We start from the raw sequence: 21084 nt of genomic DNA, 5'->3' as shown, positions 1-21084 counted from the left end.
GGCGGGCACCGCTGCCCAAGGCTCGGGCCCGGCACACCCCACTTTGGCTGCCTGCAGGCAGCCCCCAGCCCCTACCCGCTCTCTGGCACCATGAATGGTGCTGCCTTTGGTCCTGCAGCGAGCCCCTCCCTCGGTGTCGGGCCGGCCCCCGCTGGGCATGGCCCGGGCACTCCCCAGACTGCCGGTGCATGGCCCGGCTCTCCGGGGGAGCGCTCCCGGCAGCCGCCGGCAGACGCGCAGCAAGGCCGTCGCAAGTATTCCCTTCCCAACGGGGCACAGTGACCCTGTGCCCAGCTCTGAGCTGCCAGCCACGTGCAGACGCCCTGAGATTGGCAAGGAGCCACAGCTCCCTATGGAGAACACCAGCAAGCCGACGCCATCACCGGGCCTAGCCGGCGAGTCGGGAGGGGCCTGGTACCCCAGCCAGGGGGGTGTCCCTGACAGGGGGCCAGGCCCAGCCGGCGAGTCAGGAGGGGCCTGGTACCCGCAGCCAGGGGGGTGTCCCTGACAGGGGGCCAGGCCCAGCCGGCGAGTCGGGAAGGGCCTGGTACCCCAGCCAGGGGGGTGTCCCTGACAAGGGGCCAGGCCCAGCCGGCGAGTCAGGAGGGGCACAGTACCCACAGCCAGGGGGGCGTCCCTGACAGGGGGCCAGGCCCAGCCGGCGAGTCGGGAGGGGCACAGTATCCACAGCCAGGGGGGCGTCCCTGACAGGGGGCCAGGCCCAGCCGGCGAGTCGGGAGGGGCCTGGTACCCGCAGCCAGGGGGGTGTCCCTGACAGGGGGCCAGGCCCAGCCGGCGAGTCGGGAGGGGCCTGGTACCCGCAGCCAGGGGGGTGTCCCTGACAGGGGGCCAGGCCCAGCCGGCGAGTCGGGAGGGGCCTGGTACCCGCAGCCAGGGGGGTGTCCCTGACAAGGGGCCAGGCCCAGCCGGCGAGTCAGGAGGGGCACAGTACCCACAGCCAGGGGGGCATCCCTGACAGGGGGCCAGGCCCAGCCGGCGAGTCGGGAGGGGCACAGTACCCGCAGCCAGGGGCGGCAGGTTTGTATACATCAGACGGGATGTATTGCCCGAGAGTAAATGCTAAGCTCTGCACCAGCAAGCCGGCCCCGCCCACGTGCCAACGACGCTGGGCACGCGCCCACGGCCGAGAGCCCACTGCCCTCATTCCACCACCCCCAGCCACACACCTCCCTGGAGAGCCCGGTGCAGATAACGGGCCGGCCCCTGGACCCCCTGGCTGTCATTGAGGTCGGTGAGCGGCTCCCTGGCCAGCAGCAGGCTGGTTGCATCCAGCCGGTGCATCACGTGCAGCTGCCGACTCCACCGGGCCACCCGCTGCATCCTGGGCGTGAGAGCGGCACCTCCCAGCCCGGGCACCTGCAGGGGGCAGTGCCATGGGGGAGTGGGGAGAGACAGAGTGCAACACCCAGCCACGGCAGCCACGGCAGCCACACACGGTGCGGGAGAGCTCGCATGGTGGGGGAGGGGGCAGGGGGTGCCTTCATGTAACAAGGTGGGGGAGGGGCGTGGGGGGCCCTTATGTAGTGGGGGGGCGAGGGGGTCCCCTTATATGGCAGGAGGGGCATGGGGGTCCCCAGCCCATACAGCCTCGGTGCCCTGCCAGGGACAGAGTGGCTCTCACAGACCCGCCAGAGGGGGACCACCTTTGTGGGGTAGGAATCGGGGCAAAGCCAGCTCTCACCCATGGCAATCCCATGCACAGGGACAATCTGTGCCCCAGCCCAGGAGCCCCCTCACCTGCTCGGAGAGCGCCCGCCCCGTCCCGGCCTCTGCCGCCTGCCGCCTGCCGCCGTGGCTCCTCGTGCAGGATTCGCCAGAGCTCCTCAGCACTGGCCCCTGGGGGAAGGGGCACGTCCAGGCCAAGTGTCCCAGGCAGGGCCTGGTGCCCAGCCCTGGCCAGCCCCAAGCCCAGGGCCCGCGCTCACCCTTGGCTGGGGGCCGCAGGGCTGCTACTATTTATCCAGCCAGCCATGGCCCAATGGCTGGAGCCAACCTGGCCAATGGGCAGGGCCCGGGACAGGCCCCAAGGCAGTGGCGTGAGCAGATCAGCCTGTGCAGCCAGCCCAGGCCACGGGGCTCAGGATCTGCAGCCAGGGCCGTAAGTGCTGGCTCCTGGGGCCAGGGGGCTGGGCACCTTACCTCCCACTGCCTCCAGCAGGCCCTGCTCCCCGGGGCTCCTGCACCGCTCCAGGGCTGGCGGGCTCAGGAAGTATTCGGCTCTTTCAGGGCCCAGAAGGCTGCGGGGAAGGAAGCAGGTCACAGCACGCAGCCCAGCACCTTGCCTGGCCCACCCCCTTCGTCCTGCCTGCCCCCACCCAGGATGGGTATGTGCCACCCCCCGCCCAGGCCCAGGATCCACCCAGTTTGCCATGGCCCACCCTATTCAGGACCTAACCCACCCGGAATCCACCCAGGATCTGGCCCACCCCACTCAGGCTCCAGCCCACCACATCCCTGCCCGGCTGGTGCCCACGAGTGCCCAAGCAGCCATGGTGCCGGCCCTGCCATCTCCTCTGGGGCCGCACTGGGCTGGTTGTTCCATGGGGCGAGCCCAGCCCACTCTGCCAACGCCTGCAGGGCTCCCCTGGGGAGGGGCTCCCCTCCTTCGCTCACCTGTACAGGTACTGCCGATAGTCGGGCGGGGGGCTGGCCAGGGGCTCCTCCTCGATCCCCTGCAGCCTCTGGCTCTTGCTCCCCTTGCAGGGGGCTTGGCTGCTGGGTGCTGCCTCCATGGGGCCGGACACCTGGTGCCCCCGTGTCACGGCATCCCCGGGCGATGCTCTGGAACTGCTCCCCACGAAGCCAGGCAGGACTCTGGGGGAGTCTCCTCTCTGGGAGCAGCCTGTCTGCAGGACACACAGCTCACCCGGCTCCACCTTCCTGGGTCTGACCTCGGAGCATTCAGCCTCCTCTGCCCCTCCCTGCGCTTCCCCCGGCGAGTCCGCTCAGGCAGGGCTCCTGGGGAAGCCAGAGGGTCCTGCCCCCCAACTCCGCAGTCAGACGTGACTCTCAGCCAGCCAGTAAAACAGAGGTTTATTAGACGACAGGAACATGGTCTAACACAGAGCTTGTAGGTGCAGAGAACAGGACCCCTCAGCTGGGTCCATTTTGGGGGGCAGTGAGCCAGACAACCACGTCTGCACTTCACTCCATGTCCTGGCCAGCCCCAAACTGAAACTCCCTCCAGCCCCTCCTCCTCTGGGCTTTGTCCCTTTTCCAGGCCAGGAGGTCACCTGATTCCTTTGTTCTCCAACCCTTCAGCTCTCACCTTGCAGGGGGGAAGGGCCCAGGCCATCAGGTGCCAGGAAACAGGGTGTTGGCCATTCTCTGTGTCTAGACCCTGCACACCTGCCCTCTAGGGCTCTGCAACGATAATACACCCCCATCCCACCACCTAGATACTTAAGAACTGCCTAGGGGAAACTGAGGCACCCCCACACTATTCAGAGGAAACATTAAGAACAGCCCCACTTCGTCACATCCCACCACTGGGACTCCACTAGAACAGAGGGGGAGGGGCGAGGAGCAGAGGAGACCCCCAGATGGGGAGCTAAACCCTTTGCCATGGTTCCCCCCCTTCACTGGGCCCCACCCCATCCCCATCACAGTCACGGCTCCCTGCCCCCCGCCTCACCCCAGCACTCAGCCCCCCATCTCCCCTGGATTCTGAGCTGCACCTCAGCACACAGGGACCCAGGCTCTGCTGGGGAGTGGGGAGAGCCAGCCCCCCCCATGGCGAGGTCCTGGTGGCCCCCGGGCCCTGGCTCGCAGTCACTGGGCGCGTCTCACCTGCAGGCCCCGCGGTGCTGGCCTGTTGTGCAAGGGTTGCCATGGCACCACCATCTCCTCCCGCCCGGATGACCTGGCAGCAGAGCCTGCGAGGCAGGGGGCTGGTGGGCACCAGGGGGTGGGCAGGAGCGTTGGGGTCAGGGAGGGAAGGGGGGCTGGGCTGACCCCACATGGCGGGGAGGTAGTAAGGACACACTGTGGATCCAGCCCCTCTTGCTGACCCTGGGCTGCGGCCAGGCCCCCACCAGCTGGCTCCTCAGAGCCCCTATGGCCAGGGCTTGCTGGGGGGACACTGGGGGGGGCAGAGAAATGGGGCTGCAGAGCCATAGCCCAGGCTCACGCTGACCCCTGTTGGCTGTCTGGAGCAGGGACCGCCGTGGGCGGGAGGGCTGGTTCTGGGCTGCCAGCCCGTCCCCAGCCCAGGACGGGGGGACGCGGGACACCCCAGAGCCAGGCAGGCCTCTGTGCTCAGCCTTCGGCTTCATTTCAGCCACATACACCCGGGAACAAATTCCACCTCCTGCCCCTGCCCTGGCAGCTCTGCCAGCCAGCGGGTGCCTTGCTCCTTTTCTACGCTGACCGGCCGCAGGTCCGGCTGGGCCCAGCTCCCCCGGCGGCCAGCGCCCCAGCCCCACCAGGCCAGGCCAGGGCTCCCGGGAATCCGGGCTGCCCAGCACCGCAACAGGCAGGGGATTGCCAGCATTGCTACCAGGCCTGCCAGGATGGGGCCCCAGCAGGCCGGGCACTGCCCAGCACGGGCCCCCTGTCTGGGGAAGCTCTCCAGGGGGGTCACCAGTGATCTGGAGCCACGCTGACTGGAGCCCCCCCCAGCCCACCAGGGTACCTTAGAGGAGCCTGAAACAGACCCCCTGCCAAGGGGGGGGCAGCTATGCCACAAGCCAGGACCTACTTGAGACTCCTCGGCAGTCCGCCAGCGAAGCGTGCTGAAGGGGAAGGCCCCGGCTCCCGGATCAGCGTGTGCAGACACCGACAGCTGCAAGCAGGGTCTGAGTGGCGTTTCGTGAGGCCCCCGCAACAGCAGCCCAGGCCAAAGGGGTCGGGGGGGCTCCCACCTGGTGACATGATGCTGCTTAACAAGTCCTAGTTGCTCATTGACCCTCCCGCCCTCTGTTTAAAGGCTGAGCTGGTCAGACTCCATTGAGAGGTTCGGGGGCTGAGCTGAGAGCTGCAGAGGGGACAGCGTTGCTATGAAAGATGAACGCAGGGTCTGTGCTAGCTGCAGGGTCCCCACTCCCCAGTGAAATGGCTAAGGCCTGGGCTCCGTGGTGAAACCACAGGGCTGGAGGCAGTGAGAGCGTGTGGCATTGCTCGTCCCCCGGTTAGGGGTGGGAGGTGACCTGCTGTGACGCACCCCTGAATTCTGGGCCTTGGCTGACTTTGCACCACCAACTGTGAGTGGGGGGCAGCGGCTTGCCACGTTAAAGGGACTTTCGTCTGCTGGACTGTCACACTGCCAGGTGGGAAACTGAGGTAGAGGACACAGCCCAAGGCACTCAGTGTGGGGGCAGATGTTACTTGTGGCCACGTGCTTTTGAGCTGTTGCAGTTTGCCAAATTGATGCTGGGTTTGTTCCCTTTTAATAAAACTTCTCTGGTTCTCCACAGGCTCAGTGCATGCGAGAGAGGGTGGGGTCTCCCCAAGCTGCCTGGGGACGGTGGAACCCACCGTACGGGGCAGGGGCTTGAGCTTTTGCTGGTGTGTGTTGCTAAGAGGAACCCCTGCACACTGAACCTGGCTTTTGCGGCTGCTGGCACCAGCTAGCAGAAGAGTAACAGTGTTTACACTGAAACATGGCACCCGGCCCATCCCCACGGACACAAGACCCAGGGATCGGGAAGAGCTAGATACAACCAGGGGAGCTGCTCTCTGCTTTCCATTCCCTGGGGGCTGGGGGACACAGAGCAGTTTATGTGCACAGGGATAACCCTTCTTCCTACGTTTCATCCAGAGCTCAGGGAAATGCTCTGCAGTCCTCGCCCGCAAGTCTCTAGGGAGAGCTGCCTTATTTCTTCCTCTGCGGTGGGACCCTTTCCCACTCTGCTCCGTTTGCTGACACCAGTGCAGCTGGGTTGCGTGTGTGACCCAGGGGTAAGGGCGGCTGCAGAGCAGTGATGGGCAGCTGGCCTGGGGAAAAGTGCTCCTGGGAATGCGGGAGGGGAGCGGTGGTTTCTTTCCCTTTCTGGTGGGAGTGTAAATCCAAGGCCACACCTGGTTGTTTTATCAGCAGCTGCTGCTATTGCAGCCTGCAGAGAGGGCTCAGGAGGACCCTGCTCCATTCCCCAGGCCAGTGCTGCAGCAGATCAGGACCAAAGGGCTTGAGTCTGGAGAAGGAAAGAGCAGAGGGGGAAGGGCCCAGGAGTCCAGCAGGACAAGGGAAAGGAGATGCACCAGGACATAATGGAGCTTCTCATGCAGAAACCCAAATGCTGCAGGTCCAGAAACCCCAGACTGCCCCCATTTTGAGGTCCTTGGAGGACTTCATGGTAACAGCTCCCATCCCAGCTCAGGGAAAGCACACCTGGACTCCCAGGTCCACCAAGGGCCACGAGTAGGGCTGGATTGCCCCTGGCTTTTACCTCGGAGTCTGACAATCCTGCATCCACCCTGCAGTTCTCCTGGGGAGCGAGCAGAGGAACAGGGCAGTTTCGCTCCGAGCAAAGGCCCAGGAGCAGGACGAGGGGCAGGTGAAAGCACAGCCAGGACTGCACATGCAACCGGGGAACCCCCCCAAATACCCATCACCTCGCTGTTCACATGCAGCTGGTTCCTGGCTTTGCACGTACTATCCAACAAATGTACAGGCTCGGGAACGGGCATGTCTACACCAGCTAGGGTGACCAGATGTTCCGATTTTATAGGGACAGTCCCGATTTTTGGATCTTTTTCTTATATAGACTCCTAATACCCCCCCCCACAACCCGATTTTTCACGCTTGCTGTCTGGTCACCCTAACACCAGCCAGGGCCTCCATCTTCGAAAATTCAGTCCTCTGCACCAGTCAGGAGCTGGGCCCCCTTCTGCTAGGTGGCCAGGCAAGAGAATGGCAGATGAAATTCAGTGCTGACAAAGGCAAGGTATTGTGCAGGGGTGGGACTGCTGCCTTCCTCAGCCACAGCACAGAGCTAACAGAGCCACCCGGGACCATGGCTCGAGAGTTCCAACCCCGCTGCTCCCAGGGAAGCCAAGGGGGAGCACCTCCCCCAACCCCTTTTAGAGGTGGGCCGTGATGGCAGAGGCAGAGCCGGCGCCCAGTGCAGGAAGCTGAACAGATGGAGGAAGGCATACAGACAAGCCCCGTATGGCACAGCCCCTCCCAGCTCCTGCCCTGGGGAGCAGCATCCTAACTGTCAGGAAGGGGGAATACTGGAAGCCCTAGCGTCCTTCCCTGGCTCCTGCACCTGGCCACTCCTGGTTTCCTGGCAGGACAGTGACATTGTAACACATCACTGTGAACATTTCCCTTGCAGAGTAATTCCCGGACAGTACATCCTGGACACCTGGGCCTGCCCGGCCAGGCACCTTGGGCCTTCATGGTCGCTGCAAGAGAGAGAAAAGTTAATGAGCTGTTGGTGAGGCCAGGACAAGATGCTGCGTTTGTTTGGGTGCATGGTGTTGGACTGGCTGACGCTGCTACAGGGTGCCAAGGGGAGCAGGGCTCGTAATGCTGAGTGTTAGAGAATCAAGCCCCGTGCAGCAGCCAATCACACCCGAGGCTCTGCCCCGTTCACCTGACAATGTGTTAGTCATTACCACCAACAGCAGCAGCCTGGCCAAGGGCAAGGAAGGGCCCAAAGAGGAGCCGGACGCAGCTGGCTGGGTTCTGAAGCACCATTTTACTGAAGGACGGCAGGGCCAGATTGCCTGCTCGTATTTCATAACAAAAAGTTCACTTCATTTAAGAAAAAGAGACAGTTTGGTTCTGGCCAGTTGCCTCGTGAGAGTGGGACAACACGACCACTGCCCTTCACTGAACAGCCTTCCGAAGATACACAGCGAGCCCAGCAAACCACTGACCGCGCGGCAGAAACACTCCACACACACCCCAAAGGGTAGAAAGTTCACTCCCAGCACAAGGGGGCCAGTTGTTTCAGATTCACAACATAAGCAGCACTTGGGGTCTCTCCTGCAGGCGATCCCGCTCCCAAGCTGACAGCAGGGGCGGCAGGCCCGGGACAAAACCCGCTGGCAGGAAAAGGCCCGCTCGCTCTGGGGACTAGCACTCTGCTGGTACAGGGCTGTTGAATTCACACCCAAAGAGAAGATCCATGGCAAAGCTGGTGGCTCCAGTCCAAGCAGAAGCAGGCTAGTCACGCTGCAGCAACGGAAGGAGACCAGTTCTCTCCCAAGGCTGCTGGGCAATGAAGAACAGTTCCCAGCTCACGGGCAGCAGAGTCTCCCCGTGTCCCGCTATCCCACGGCTCTGTGAATAGCGCCCATCAGAAATGCTGCAGCAGGACACTACAGGCAGAGGGGATGCCAGTGTCTCTCCAGACACGACACTAACTGCACCGCTTGGTAAACTCCAGGTGCCAACTGGCATCCCTTGCGAGCTGTGGCAGGAGGCGTATTTCCCAGTGCTCTGTATTCCCGTCTGTGCCCCTGGGGTCGGGAGAGGTGGTTCGGAGCAAGGCTGTGGCTGTACGGCGCCTTCTCTGTCACTGCAGCACTGCGCACCCGGCTTTGCCCCGGGAAGGCCCCAGACGCCCTCCGTGGAGACCTGTGCACTGCTACAGGAACTGAACGGGATCATTAAGACACCACAAGAGGGATAGGCTTGGGGATAATAAGGCCTTTGAGGGACTCCTCAGGGCAAGGGCTAATTACCGCCTTCGGGGAACTTCCTTTGGATGCTCATGCTCGGACGAGATGCGCTCCTCTTTCTCGTGCTGTCGATCGGAAGGATCGGCACCGCCCGGGCAGGGCTCTGGGCCACGAGCGCTGCAGAGACAAGAGTCACATCAGCCCCCCTGCCGCTGCAAAGCGAGGGAGGACGGAACCCAAACCTGAGCAATGCCCCCAGCCGCCCCTCCACGGCACAGCCCAGAACCCACAAGGCCCGATCCACTCAAGGGAAAACTGTCTGGAAAGGGCTACGCATCTGAGAGCTCTCTGGTGCTCCACAGCCTTCGCTGAGCTCAATCCCCCAGAAGCACACGCCATGTACAGAAGCCAAACAGGCCTGCCAGCCACACACAGCCAGCTTCTTGGGTTTCCCTTAATCCCAGCTCCTCCCCCTCAGCAGCACCAGGCACTGCCCCAGCAGAGCTCAGGGCCAGGGCGCCGGCTTTGTAAGCTGTTGTTACACACACAGACCCAGAGGTTGGTGCTTTGCCCTCCCAGCAAGGCTGAGCACCTCCTAGGGGCACAGCACTCAGCCCCTTCTCCAAGCCGGCCCGATGCACCGTGCTCCTCTCCCTCACCAGCAGTCACGGCCCCTCGGACCCGTCCAGCACAGCTCAGCAAGAGACACGGCGGCACCCAAAGGGAAGAGGAACAGTGGGGTAGGGGACAATCTGCCATAGGGCATAGTCTCTAGATGCTGGAAGGCATCTCCCCCAGACCACAGGGGTCGCAGACATCAGCATCACTTTAAATCCTGCACAATGAACACACTCACTTCTCCAGGAAACAAGGCTTGTGCTGGTGAATGGAGAGTCCCCCCCAGTGCTACAGAGAGGGGAGAAGAAAGCATTTTCCTCTTTCCCCAGGCATGGACTGTGTGCATGGCCTGCACTCGGCGTCCAGGCAGCGGCTGTCCCGGTTCGGGGGGTTTCATACACCCACTGGGGAGAGAAAACACTAAAGCAGGAGCCTGTTATGGGAAACCACACTTGGCACAGGACTCCCACCGACTAGATTTCAAACTTGCAGCTCCCCGGCCTGGCACAGCTGCTGGATCAGACCCTCACACCCTGAAGCGAAGGGCCTACAATGCTGCTTACTTCTATGCTCAGATAGATATGCACAGGGTCTCCCCAAGTGCCCGTTCCCACCCTCAGGCTGGGCCGGGGAGACGCCTCTCGAGCACTGTTTGTGACGGAAGGTGCAGTCTCCGCCACGCAGGAGGAAGTGCTGGAGAATGCTCGGGAGGAAGAGCCCCGCCACAGCACTGCTTAGCTCTGTTTACATCAGGCAGCTAACACTGACCGGTACCTCCTGCCCACGCTGCTTTCCCCTCTGCCTTCTCTGGGGTGCACACAAGCTCATTTCCCCGGGGCCACGATTTACTTCGCTCTGGGCACAGCACGGCACCCAGCAGCTGTGCCACAAAGCCAATGCTGTCACTGAGGTAAACCAGACCAACAGAAGAGGTGTTTGCCAACCATCCCCCTCGAGCCCACCAGGAAGAACCAGAAACCCAGCCAAACAAATGCATGTAACAGTCTGGATTTGTACCAAGGCGAGATCTCTCCAGGGAGAGCGAGGCACTGAGCGGGGTGTCAGGAGCCGAGCTGGTACATCCTGGAATGTAGGGCAAAGACGGATCAATCCAGCCTGAAGCGTCACCTTCATCAAGGGCCTGTTCTGAGAAGCGTTCAGACAACAGCCATTTACATGCACTCTGCTAGTGCCCAGCCACTAACCACCACTCCACGGACGCCTCCCCTCCAGCCACCAACAGGGTCAGGACACGGCACGCTACAGGGTGGGCTACGCAACTGAAATAGTTACAAAATCATCCCTTCGTTTTGCACAGCCAAGTGCTCTAGAGATTACATACCAGGGTCACTCCTGCAGCCACCTCTGGGGTGGAGCACACAGCGGGTCTCTGCCAGCGACACCGTACAACATGGTTTGCAGAGAGGGAGCAAAGGAGAAATTCCTCTCATTGGAACTAGAGGCAGGAAGATGCAGCCTGGTCACAACACACCTTTGCCTTAAAATTTCTGCTCATTAACAGCAGATTTTCAAGCAAATGTCTGAAAATCAGACCCCCGCCCCCCTTCACTGACCTGCGCAGACACATGCTCAGGTAGCTGCTTTCCCTGCAAGAACTGATGGCCTCGCTAACACCTACCACACAGAAGGAAGCGCAGGGGCCCCTGTCCTGGGTCACTTGTGACTGCTGCAGCCAACTCAGGTGGGTGAAACACGAACTCTGACTCCTGGCTGGCAGGTAAGTCAGAGAGGAAATGAGCCCCGGAACGTGGTTATGGACAGCCCTCTGCAGCCCTCATGAGAACACTGGTAGCATTAATCCACACAGAACAAGCAGTGCTGAGCACGCGGCTTTGCCGGTACCCAGGAACAGTACCGCCAGACTAGGCACTTGGAGGACCTATACAAAACAGACTGAAAACAACCTGTGCCGAGCTCTGCAGGGCAACGCATTCTGCATTTACTGGCTCGGTTCCAGATATGACCCTGTGGCCACCCCAGCTCCCTGGCTGCGTACACATTTCGGGTCTGCCCGAAATGCCAATCAATCAGTAAGAACGATCCTACAGGCCCTTACACCTCTGTGCCAACCCAGCCCCTATGGGCAGGAAAGGATTATCCCCAGGCCTAAGGGCACACAACAAAGCTGTAAAAGGCCATGCCTCCTCTCCTGGGCGGTGGTGGGAAGGAAGAGCCCATACCCTCAAGTCCAGCACTGTCTGGGCAGCACCCTCACAAGGGGGCTCCGTGCAGACAGGTCTCCAGGGGCTATCACAGTAACAACCCATTGCATGGAGCTGCATTCTGTCTGCACCCCCCCTTGAAACAATGAAGGGAAGGGGTTGACGAGTGGGGTATCTGCACTCCCCACCTGCACTGGACCAAGCCCCTGAACACTCCACTGCACTGCCATCTCTGCCCACGAAGACCCTCGCGAGCTCAGACACCTGCCCTGCTGGATTCTGGGCAGGAAGAACGTATTTCAGTGCCTATCGCTGACACACACAACCGACTAGTGGCACACGAACCAAGCGGAGAGCCACAGCGACCTCCAGCTCTCCCAGGAACCGGGGCGGACCCCCTTTTCCACACACTGCAGGAACTCTGAAGCGACGAGTGGGGAGGCCCAGGAGTGTGGAGGCAACAAGCCCCGTTTGACGTGTGCAGTCGCAGTGGGGGAGAGAAGCATGAGCTGCCTCAGGGACATGGCAAAGATTTCGGGAGCTGAGTGATGTGGGGAGGCAGGCAGCAGACTGCTGCAGGGGGTAACACACAGCTGCTCACCTATAGAGAGAGGACCTAGGCCTGGATTCAGCCCTGGGTATAAGCAGGTGCATTTTTCATTGGCTTCAATGGGAGCTGAACTCACCTCCGCAGGTTCCTAATCTGCATGGTGAGCGAATCTAAGGCTAAAACAGGAAATAGCCCTTCAGTGCCTTTAGAGCAGAGAACAGGAGGCCTTGTGGCACCGTAGTGACCAACCCATTTATCTGAGCATCAGCTTCCGTGGGCTGCAGCTCACTGCAACAGAGGCACGCAGTGGACAGTGAGCTGTAGCTCACGAAAGCTTATGCTCAAATAAATGGGTTCTCTCTAAGGTGCCACAAGTCCTCCTTTCCTTTTTGCGGATACAGACTAACACGGCTGCTCCTCTGAAACCTGTCTTTAGAGAGGAGAGAAAAGGAGGAATGAAGCACTGGGTAAGGCAGCGACCCAGAGCCCACTCAAGACTGGGAAGATTCACTGGAGGGCAGGTTATTTCTCAGCCTGCTTGAAAAATGGGGAAGGAGCTGAGCAGAGGGAAGGGAGGGAAATGGGAAAGACGAGCCAGGTCTGGTAAGTGATCAAACAGCCCCTGCTCACCTAGTGCCACTCCTGCAATGGGAACACTTTGCAAAATTGAAACACAAGGACTGTGAAAACAAAGAGTGAAAAGGAAACATTTCCATCCTATAGCCAACCCGGGGCAGCCACTGAAGGGCACGCACTACGGTGGAGTGAGCACCTGGCCAGCAATGGCATTAGCAGCTAGCAACTCACGACAGAGTGACTGCTGTGGGGCTGGGAGGGTGCTCCACAAATTCCCAGGTGCTGGCTTTCCAAGGAAGCAACAGCTATGAGCCGCCGTGCGAAGTGGAAGAGCAGATCAGCGGAGCCAGCCAGCGGTTTGAGCTGCTACGCCAGGTGGGACACTGCACTCGATGGCCTGGGGTGGCTGAATCCACGGTAACACGCAGCACATGGGAGCCCCCAGAGCCAACCCATCCCAACCTCCCGGAAGGTGCTCTAGGCATCAGCTGGCAGAAGGCTGGGGGAGCTGGGAAAGCCTGATTTCACTGGCACAAGGGAAAGGGAAATCAGGCCCCAGCGTCCAGTTGGTGCTGCAGGCAGAGGAGCATCTCAGACACCCCCTGCTGCGGCCTATGCACTACGGCTTAGCATGCTGCTCCCTCACTGGATGCCCAGCTTGTCCCTGCATGCAAGAAAGGTGCGACCTTCTGGCGTGCTTGTGTGTTAACAACCCAGGGCCTCCTGGAGGAGAGGAGACACATTCCCAGGAGCGAGAGGTGGGGACCTCCCACAAACAGCCTCAGCACTTTGCATCAACTCTCCTCCGGAGAAGGGGGGAGAATGTCCCTTTCAGTTTTTATGGTCTCTGGATCAAGACACCCTGCTCGTCAATAGCGAGATGACGAAGGCTGTCTCTCTGTGCAGGGCGATGGTCACACCCCCTCCAGCACTGACAGCTGGAATTTTACAATAGTTCACATGCAATTGGCAGTCCGCTTCCAACAGCAAAACGTAGAACCAACTGTAACCAGTGAAGGCTCTGCCCTCAGATCACACCCAGCAATGCAACTGCAAGTGCGATTAGCATATTCCCAGCCCGTACCTGCCAGACTCTCCCAGTGAGGAGGGAAGGAGGCACCTACCCCTTGTTTTCTCATGCTCCCCTGAACACAGAACTAAGCACGGAGACTCTATGCAGAGAAAGATTTTATACCCTGCAGCAGATCACCACCCTAAAATCCCAGAAGAGCTGGCAAATCTGAAATCCAGGATGAGAAATAAATATACAGTGGCTTAACCCCGCGCAAACCACTCCCCGGAAACTAATACTGTATTCTCTTGAAATGTTAAAAAAATTGCTGGAAACTCGTTTTATGAACCTGCTGCTGCTGCGCTCTGGTTCTCATCCATACCCATTCCACTGGAGCCAGCAAAACGTTAGCAAACACTCGATACATTCAGAATCACAGTGAGCGAGTTCTCGACCAAACCCGAAGGTCACTGCAATGTTCAGCAGCACGCAAGTGGTGACAGTCTGGCCAGGAAATAACAAGTATCCGTGGATTGGCAGCCCCAGATCTTGGGTCGACAACCAGCCACAAATTCATTTTTTAAGTTAACAAACAGGGCATAACAGCACCTTTCCCGTGGTGCTCTTTGGAAGCAAACCCGCAGGAAGCGTTTAGCGTTTCTGCTAATAGCGAAAGGTGGGCGGCACCCAGAAAGCCGTCAGACAGACTCAGCGCTAAGAGCCCAATCAGCCCTCCCCTACTTTCCATTTTCTTTGAAGAGGTCATCTGAACAGGATAGACCTAAACTCATCTACAAGCTGGTAAGTTTCCATCCGGCATGGTGTTTCCAGAGACAAATGTGTGGCTATAATTCTGCCTGCTTCTGAGCTTCTCAAGAGAGCCCAGAACAGACGGGTAACAACACTGATGATGGGAAAGAAACCCTGGCACCTTTCGACAAAAAACTGACTGACAGGCAGGTAAAAAAAAAAGGTATGGAACCAAAATCCAGAGGGGCGGAGGAAACGTGTCTTCAGACAGTGCCAGGGCATTGTGTGTGTATAGATATATAGATATATAATAAAGTTATAAAATTTGATCAAAATAAAACCAATAAATGTACAGCTTGAAAAAGAACAAAATATCACAGTGCATGAACGTCATGAGAAAGTCACGCGCTCCCCACTGCACAGACGTACGCTCCACCACATTCAGAAAAGCACAGCACAGAACACTAGCACCTGGCTTCGCTCAGCTCACCACAGGGGCTGGGAGTCATTGTCCTGTATTTCTAAACATGGGTTTGTACTCGTGCAGTCCAACTCTGCAGAATGTCACCAGGCAGCCAGCAACAGCCGTGGAGCAAGCTGCCCAAAGTCTGCAGTTACCGGGTGTGATACTGTTGCCGGACACTAGAGAATGGAAGTGGCTCTTACATATTTCCACAGCCTGGCAGCTGGTTCACACTTATGTATTTAAGAGAAAAGTGACAAAAGGAAGGAAGGAACTCAGGGGACATTGTGAGAGGGGGACAATGGCTGAATTTTGATCACAGGAGACAGGTTAACCCTAAGGATCTTCTGTGCTCTCCGCCTCACTTCATCGTCTGATGACGAGCTGTCCACCTTAATGGCCCGGGATCTCAGCAGGTTCAAAGTGCTCTGACCTAGTTCAGGTTTATTCATGGCATTTTTCTTCTTCTTCTGTGGTGCTTCTTTCGCCTCCTCGGCTCTTTTCCTTTTCTGCCCAACAGGTTCCTGACTACTGCTGTCTTTCCATTCAGTTCTCCCCACTGGAACTTCCTTGGCTTTATTTTTAAAGGCCTTGGACTGTGACCCCCCACTGCAACACTGAGATGAGCTACCTGTAATCCTGCCATTCAGGATTCCAGATGCTTTGCAAGCATTACTCTCCTTTAGCACCCCACCTTTAGTTCCCTTCAGAAGTGTTACAGCTAGAGCGGGAGATTCTGGCGCTTTCTTAACTACGTGTTTATAGCCTTTGGGGTCTAACTGCCCCGAGGGTAGCTTAGCGTTCTGCCTCGAGGCACCCGATGCCTTGAGGAGCTTCAGGTCCGAGGGGGAGATTCCAAGATGCCCTGGTTTGAATTTGGACTCCAAACAGGATGCTGTGGCTTTCAGTGGGACCAAGGCTTCTAGAACGACAGAGAGTCTCATGGCCGGATACACGTCAGGGTACATATTAGCTGGGAAGCCCATTGCTGAGGCCTTCGATGTGCCTGACCGTGTCTCTTTCAATGAGTTCAGCAGCAGGTTTGTGGAACTACCTTTTGAGACAGGCTTGGTGCGGACGTCAGGAGAGTGGACTGAAACCCCCGCAAGTGTCCCAGGAATCTCTGCTGTCACTGCAGGGCTTCTAACCGGAGCTTTACAGTCAGAGACAGCAGCGCCGGTGCTTGAACTGTCTTGTGTGCTCTCAAGTGTCTGGCTGGGAGTAGCCGCCGTGCAGGAGCTGTACCCATACACATCCTTGCTCCTTAAGATTGTGGGCTGGTGGCCTTCCTCCTTGAGGCCTTGGAGAAAGGCCACCAGCTGGGTCTCGGTGTCTGAAAGGTCCTTGGACATGGGGTTGAAGACTCTGAGGGCTTCCTCCAGGGCTTTCTGTCCTGCGGAAGAGATTCTTGACCAAGAGTGGACAGCTTTTTCTTCCACATTGTTCACCTCAATATTCATGGCATTAGGGTAGTAGGAGCTTCCAATAGGTCCAAATTCCTTGAAAACCAACGCTGGACACCTCAAAGGGAAAGAGAAGACAGTTAGCGCAACCCAAACACCAATCTCCATGCCTCTAAGGGAAGGCTACGGAGAACCCTCCACAACGTTAATGCCAGTGACCATCTAGTCTGACCCCCTGCGTAACCCAGGCCAGAGAACCTCACCAAGGGATTCATGCGTCCAGACTAATCATTTGGGATTAAACTACCACATCTCTTTTAGAAAACCAGCCATGCTTGGTGTGACGATTTCAAGTGACGGAGAACCCACCACACTTGCTAGGGCAGCTGTTCCAATGGTTAAACACGTGCACCTTATCTTCAGTCTCACACTTCAACCTGCAGCCACTGGCTCACTCTGCTCTTTGTCAGCTACATCAAAGAGCTCTCTGCTACAGAAATCTTCTCCCTGCCTCGGCGCTTACAGACCAGGATCAAGCCATCTCAGCATCTTCTTCAGTAAGCTAAAGAGACTGAGCTACTTAAGTCTCTCACTATAAGCCATGTTTCTTCCAACCCTCTGACCATTCTCTGCTCCAGTTTTTCAACAACCTTTCTGAAGTACGGACACCAGAATTGGATCCTATTCCAGTAGTGCTCTCACTAGTGCCACAGACAAAGGCAGTGTGACCTCCCTCCCTCCTCCTACTTCCTATTATTCCCCTGTTTATACAGTCGTCTGCAATTTGCTGTCACACAAACCGTTGTTCATCCAAGGATGCTCACTCCGCAAAGACGATACAAAAGTGCTTTTCACTGAGGCAAGAAACCACAACAGAAACCCAGCTATGAGGTAGGAAATCTAACCCACTGGAGGCTTGCACACATGGGGCTGATGGCCAGCCCTGATATTACCTTTAGCAGCACTCAGCTACCTACCCTGGGGGAACGGAGATAACAGCTGAGTACAGGACACACCCCCAGAAAGGAGCCATCATGGCAGAACACTGTGCTGGAACTGGAAGGTAACTAAAGTCATGTGACACTAGGCCAGCAGGCTGAAGCAAACACGGACGCAACAGGCTGATTCTATGCTGGAAATGGCAATTAAAGGCTGACAAATGCGGTAAAAAGTGAAGAGTTGGTAAAACCTGTAGCTGCTGAGACACCTCTCGAACCAGTAAGAAAGTGGAATTCAGTGTTCTCAAACATTCCCTTCAAAGACTACCACCTCAGATAGATTCCACAGGTATTCTCACATCCGCAACCCCCTTCCAGAATCATTATTTTTATTACCAGAGCACCTAGGAGCCCTAGTCATGGACCACAGAGATGGGCCCTGCCCCAAAAAGCTTCTAATCCAACTATAAAATGAGACCCAGCCGAAGGATCTAGACAGACAAGGAGCACAAGGGAACAGTGAGACAATATGGGTCAGCATGATCAGCAGTGGTCTCTGCAAATCAACAGCCAAACCGCAGTCCATTTGTGTGTAGGTCTCGTGGCGAAGGAGAGGTTAAGGAGGGGTTTGAAGGTGGATAATGAAATAGCTCGGGGAGGGAAGAGGGGGTGTTACAGGGAGCTCCTCCCAAGCATGAGGGGCAGCGCAGAGAAAGCATGTGTAGGCAATGGAGGCTGACCTCACGGGCCAATGGGAGATGGAGGTCGACATCCTGATAGTAAATGAGAGAAGATAGGGAGGGAGGAGATAGGCCATGAAGGCAAGTAGCTTGTGTTTGATAGGACAGAGAATGGGGAGCCAGTGGAGGGATGCAAAATCACTAACATGTTTTGAAAAAGGTGCAGAATATTCAATCGTCATCTGGGAATTGGAACCTGCACCAAGAACAAAGATGGCCAGCACACCTTACCGTGGATTTTTGAAATGCCATTTTAATACAGAAACAGACCAGGAGGTGTTCTTACTTTAATATATATTTATGTTAATAAAAAGTAAAGTTTAAGAAATGACTGACTTATACAATGTAAATGATATCTCGTCTAATCAACAGCACTGTCTCTTGCTGAACCCCAAGTTTGTTCACCCACATGCCAGATGATGCCCTCAATAAATCAAGTGATGCCATGTGCATCCGCTGGGATGGCGAATCTATGATTCTATAGAGAAATGACCCAAAAGGTCCATACTCCTCGAGTAACCAGAATAGCTCTTGGCCATCAACATAAGGCCTCCAAACACAAAGAGGCAATTTAAAGTATTAACAAGACAAACCCTGGAGACAGGTTCAGACACCTTCAAAACGTGTGACGATTCCAGAACAAAGAGGATTCTGCAGAATGAATAACCTGGCATTCTGCAAGAGTGATCAGTGGAAAGGAGTTAACTCCTCAAAACTCCAATGATATTTGGAAGAGGCAAGCAGAGATTTCTTAGAAAGGCTGTGTCATGTGGCTGAAGGCCATAAAGGGGGTATATTTAAAGACACAATCTGCACAGAAAGAAACCAACTGAAAACCTTCCTATGGCAAGGCCATTCTTTGCCCTTGGCTTCTCCTGCCATTTCATGCTCATTAAAAGCTCAGCTCAGCATACTTTCCCTCCTAGGGTGAGGTGCACATTCCTAATCAGCACATCCTACACAGACACCAACTAGCAGCCATCTCCCAGGGCTTGGGGGTGAAAGGAATTGTCTGCATGACTCTACCTTCTCAAACTGAGCCATTTGCATCACTTTTTGAGTAGCCAGGAGCCAGGTTAGAGAGATGGGGTTTAGGCATGGCAGCCCCATTCCACCCAGCCTACCCATCGACTACCTAGTGGCTGAGAATCCACTGCTACATAACAGCGCTTCCTGGGCTCAGTATCCCAGCCACTGAAGCACATTCCCATCCAGAACCCAAACTGTGCTCAAGAAGCTAATCAGTCCCTAAAACATCATCAGCACCCAAGCCACTGGGAAGGACAAATGAAAAACAGCAGCCAAGTGAGCTCCGGCAGATCCCGGCAACACTCACTCTGCAGTGAAGCGTTCACAGCTAAGGCAGGCTCCATGCGGGGGAGACTGGCTGTTACAAAGCACAGTCTGAACCCAGAGAGAAGAGACTGTGCAGCCAGTGGGACAGATTCACTTTCTCCTCAGTGTCTAGAGTACAATGAAATGTGAGAAAAATCTCTCCACCAATTATCCAGCAGCAGAAGAGACGTCTGTTCAAAAGGCAATGCGGAAAAACTGCCCGACCTGGGGAGAGAGGAGCCAGAGGATGGGGATGGCCTGGCACTATGTACCAACCCATTAATGAACATAATGACAAGTGGGCAGAGGGGATTAGCTCTCCAGTGGGGCGCACACCCCACAGCGGGCAGGTCACACCTACCCAAAACAGATTCTGGAAGGCTCTGACTCTCCTACCCTTTGGCAATACTTGGAGAGTTTGTTGTGCCAATAAAGTCTCATTGACCTGAGGGCGTACGCAGCACAGGGCGGGTCACAGATGCACTGAACCGCTATGTGTTTCTTTCATGGCCTTGTTGCTACTTTTTATGACTACTTGAAATTATTCGCATTATTAAGAGGATCAACAGCATGTGACAGAATCCCCAGAGGAAAAGCCACCCAGAGTTGCCCGAACCCAGAACCGCTCCTGACCCCTGGTGACACTCCTGCCCCCCCCACTCAGCACTCCGTGACTCAGGAACGATGCTTGTACCAGGCTGTGTTTGGTGCAGACAACGTGTGTCACAGGAGGTTTTAAAGCTGGCCCATCTGCCCAAGAGAAAGGTCGTCACTCCTAGCTCCCCGTTCCCCACAAATGACCTCCCTGGCTACTGCATCCTTCCCACCCCTACCCAACGCCCCGTCTCACCACAGGCCCAGAGCCAACTCTCTGGTTCTTGAAATGCACGAGTAGGGGTCACGAACAACATGGGGGGCAAGTACTGACTGCATCAGTGAGCCTGGGGGACAGGGTGGATGGGGAGCCCTCTGAGGGAAGGTGGCCCACCGCTGTGGAGGAGGGGCCTGAGCGTCTCTTGGGAATATAAGGCAGAAGACAGATGCTGAGGAGAACAGGTCACTCTGGGGGACAGGGTGAGGATGGAGGCCCCCAGGACAGGGCAAATAGGAGACTGTGGGGCAGGACTGAGCAGTGGGCCAGGCCGTGGGGCAGGAGGAGCTGGGGGGCTGGGCAGCGGGACAGGCTGGTGGGGCAGGAGGACGTGGCGGGGGGCAGGGCCAAGAGAGGAGCAGGCTGGGGCTGGCAGAAGAGCTGGGGGCAGGGCCGAGGACCAGGGGCAGGGGGGCCGGGCAGTGGGGCAGAGGGAAGGGTCGGGGGCAGAGGGCCGGGCAGAGTGGGGACCGGGTGGGGCAGCGGGGTGGGATATGGGGCAGGGGGGGGGGCAGAGTGAGGGGGCAATGGGGCAGGGCAATGGGGCAGAGCTGGGGGAGGGGCAGGGGGCGGGGCAATGGGGCAGAGCTGGGGGGCGGGGCAATGGGGCGAGAGGTGGGGGCGGGGCAGAGCTGGGGCGGCTCGGGACGGGGCGGGCTGGTCCCGGCGGGCGGCAGCGCGGAGCCCGGCAGCGCCCCCGCCCGGCCCCGGCCCAACCTACCGGCCGCCGCGGAGCCCGAACCCGCCGCTGCGCCGCCGCCGCTCCAACATGGCTGCCGCCGCGCGCCGGAAGTGCCGCCCGCTTCCGCTTCCGGCCCCCGGCCCCGGCCCGCGCCTCGCCCCCCCGAGCCCCTGACTCCTCCCACTGACCCCCAGACCCCGCCCCCAGGCCCCCCCCATGAACCCCCCAGACCTCACCCCCAGACCCCCCATGAACCCCCCGGCCCCCAGTCCCCTCCCACTGACCCCCCCAGACCCCAGACCCCCCATGAACCCCCAGACCCCGGCCCCCAGTCTCCTCCCACTGACCCCCCCAGACCCCAACCCCGCCTC

The 21084-nt window shown here is 58.1% G+C and overlaps 2 protein-coding genes across 5 annotated transcripts; both read right to left on the bottom strand.

Annotated features, from left to right (window-relative positions):
• Positions 1 to 1161: 1161 nt before the first annotated feature.
• On the bottom strand, positions 1162 to 2838 carry LOC144267426 (uncharacterized). Its single transcript, XM_077821394.1, has 4 exons — positions 2635 to 2838; positions 2161 to 2258; positions 1703 to 1857; positions 1162 to 1377 (listed from the first exon to the last, which is right to left on the bottom strand). The coding sequence occupies exons 1-4, from the start codon at positions 2751 to 2753 to the stop codon at positions 1162 to 1164; spliced, it is 588 nt and encodes a 195-aa protein (XP_077677520.1). The 5' UTR covers positions 2754 to 2838.
• Positions 2839 to 14571: 11733 nt separating this feature from the next.
• Positions 14572 to 20807, bottom strand: CCDC71 (coiled-coil domain containing 71). Of its 4 annotated transcripts, none has more exons than XM_077821847.1 (2): positions 20753 to 20807; positions 14572 to 16265 (listed from the first exon to the last, which is right to left on the bottom strand). In XM_077821847.1, the coding sequence occupies exons 1-2, from the start codon at positions 20800 to 20802 to the stop codon at positions 15020 to 15022; spliced, it is 1296 nt and encodes a 431-aa protein (XP_077677973.1). In that variant the 5' UTR covers positions 20803 to 20807; the 3' UTR covers positions 14572 to 15019. The 4 variants fall into 4 exon arrangements, with proteins under 4 accessions (XP_077677973.1, XP_077677974.1, XP_077677972.1 ...); XM_077821848.1 differs by having other exon boundaries at positions 14572 to 16257; positions 20753 to 20794; XM_077821846.1 differs by lacking the exon at positions 20753 to 20807 and adding an exon at positions 20011 to 20392 and having other exon boundaries at positions 14572 to 16257.
• Positions 20808 to 21084: the final 277 nt, after the last annotated feature.

The sequence above is a fragment of the Eretmochelys imbricata genome, chromosome 7 (assembly GCF_965152235.1).
Source record: "Eretmochelys imbricata isolate rEreImb1 chromosome 7, rEreImb1.hap1, whole genome shotgun sequence".
Classification (NCBI taxonomy): Eukaryota; Metazoa; Chordata; order Testudines; family Cheloniidae; genus Eretmochelys; species Eretmochelys imbricata.
This window is presented reverse-complemented; position numbering and strand designations above follow the sequence as displayed.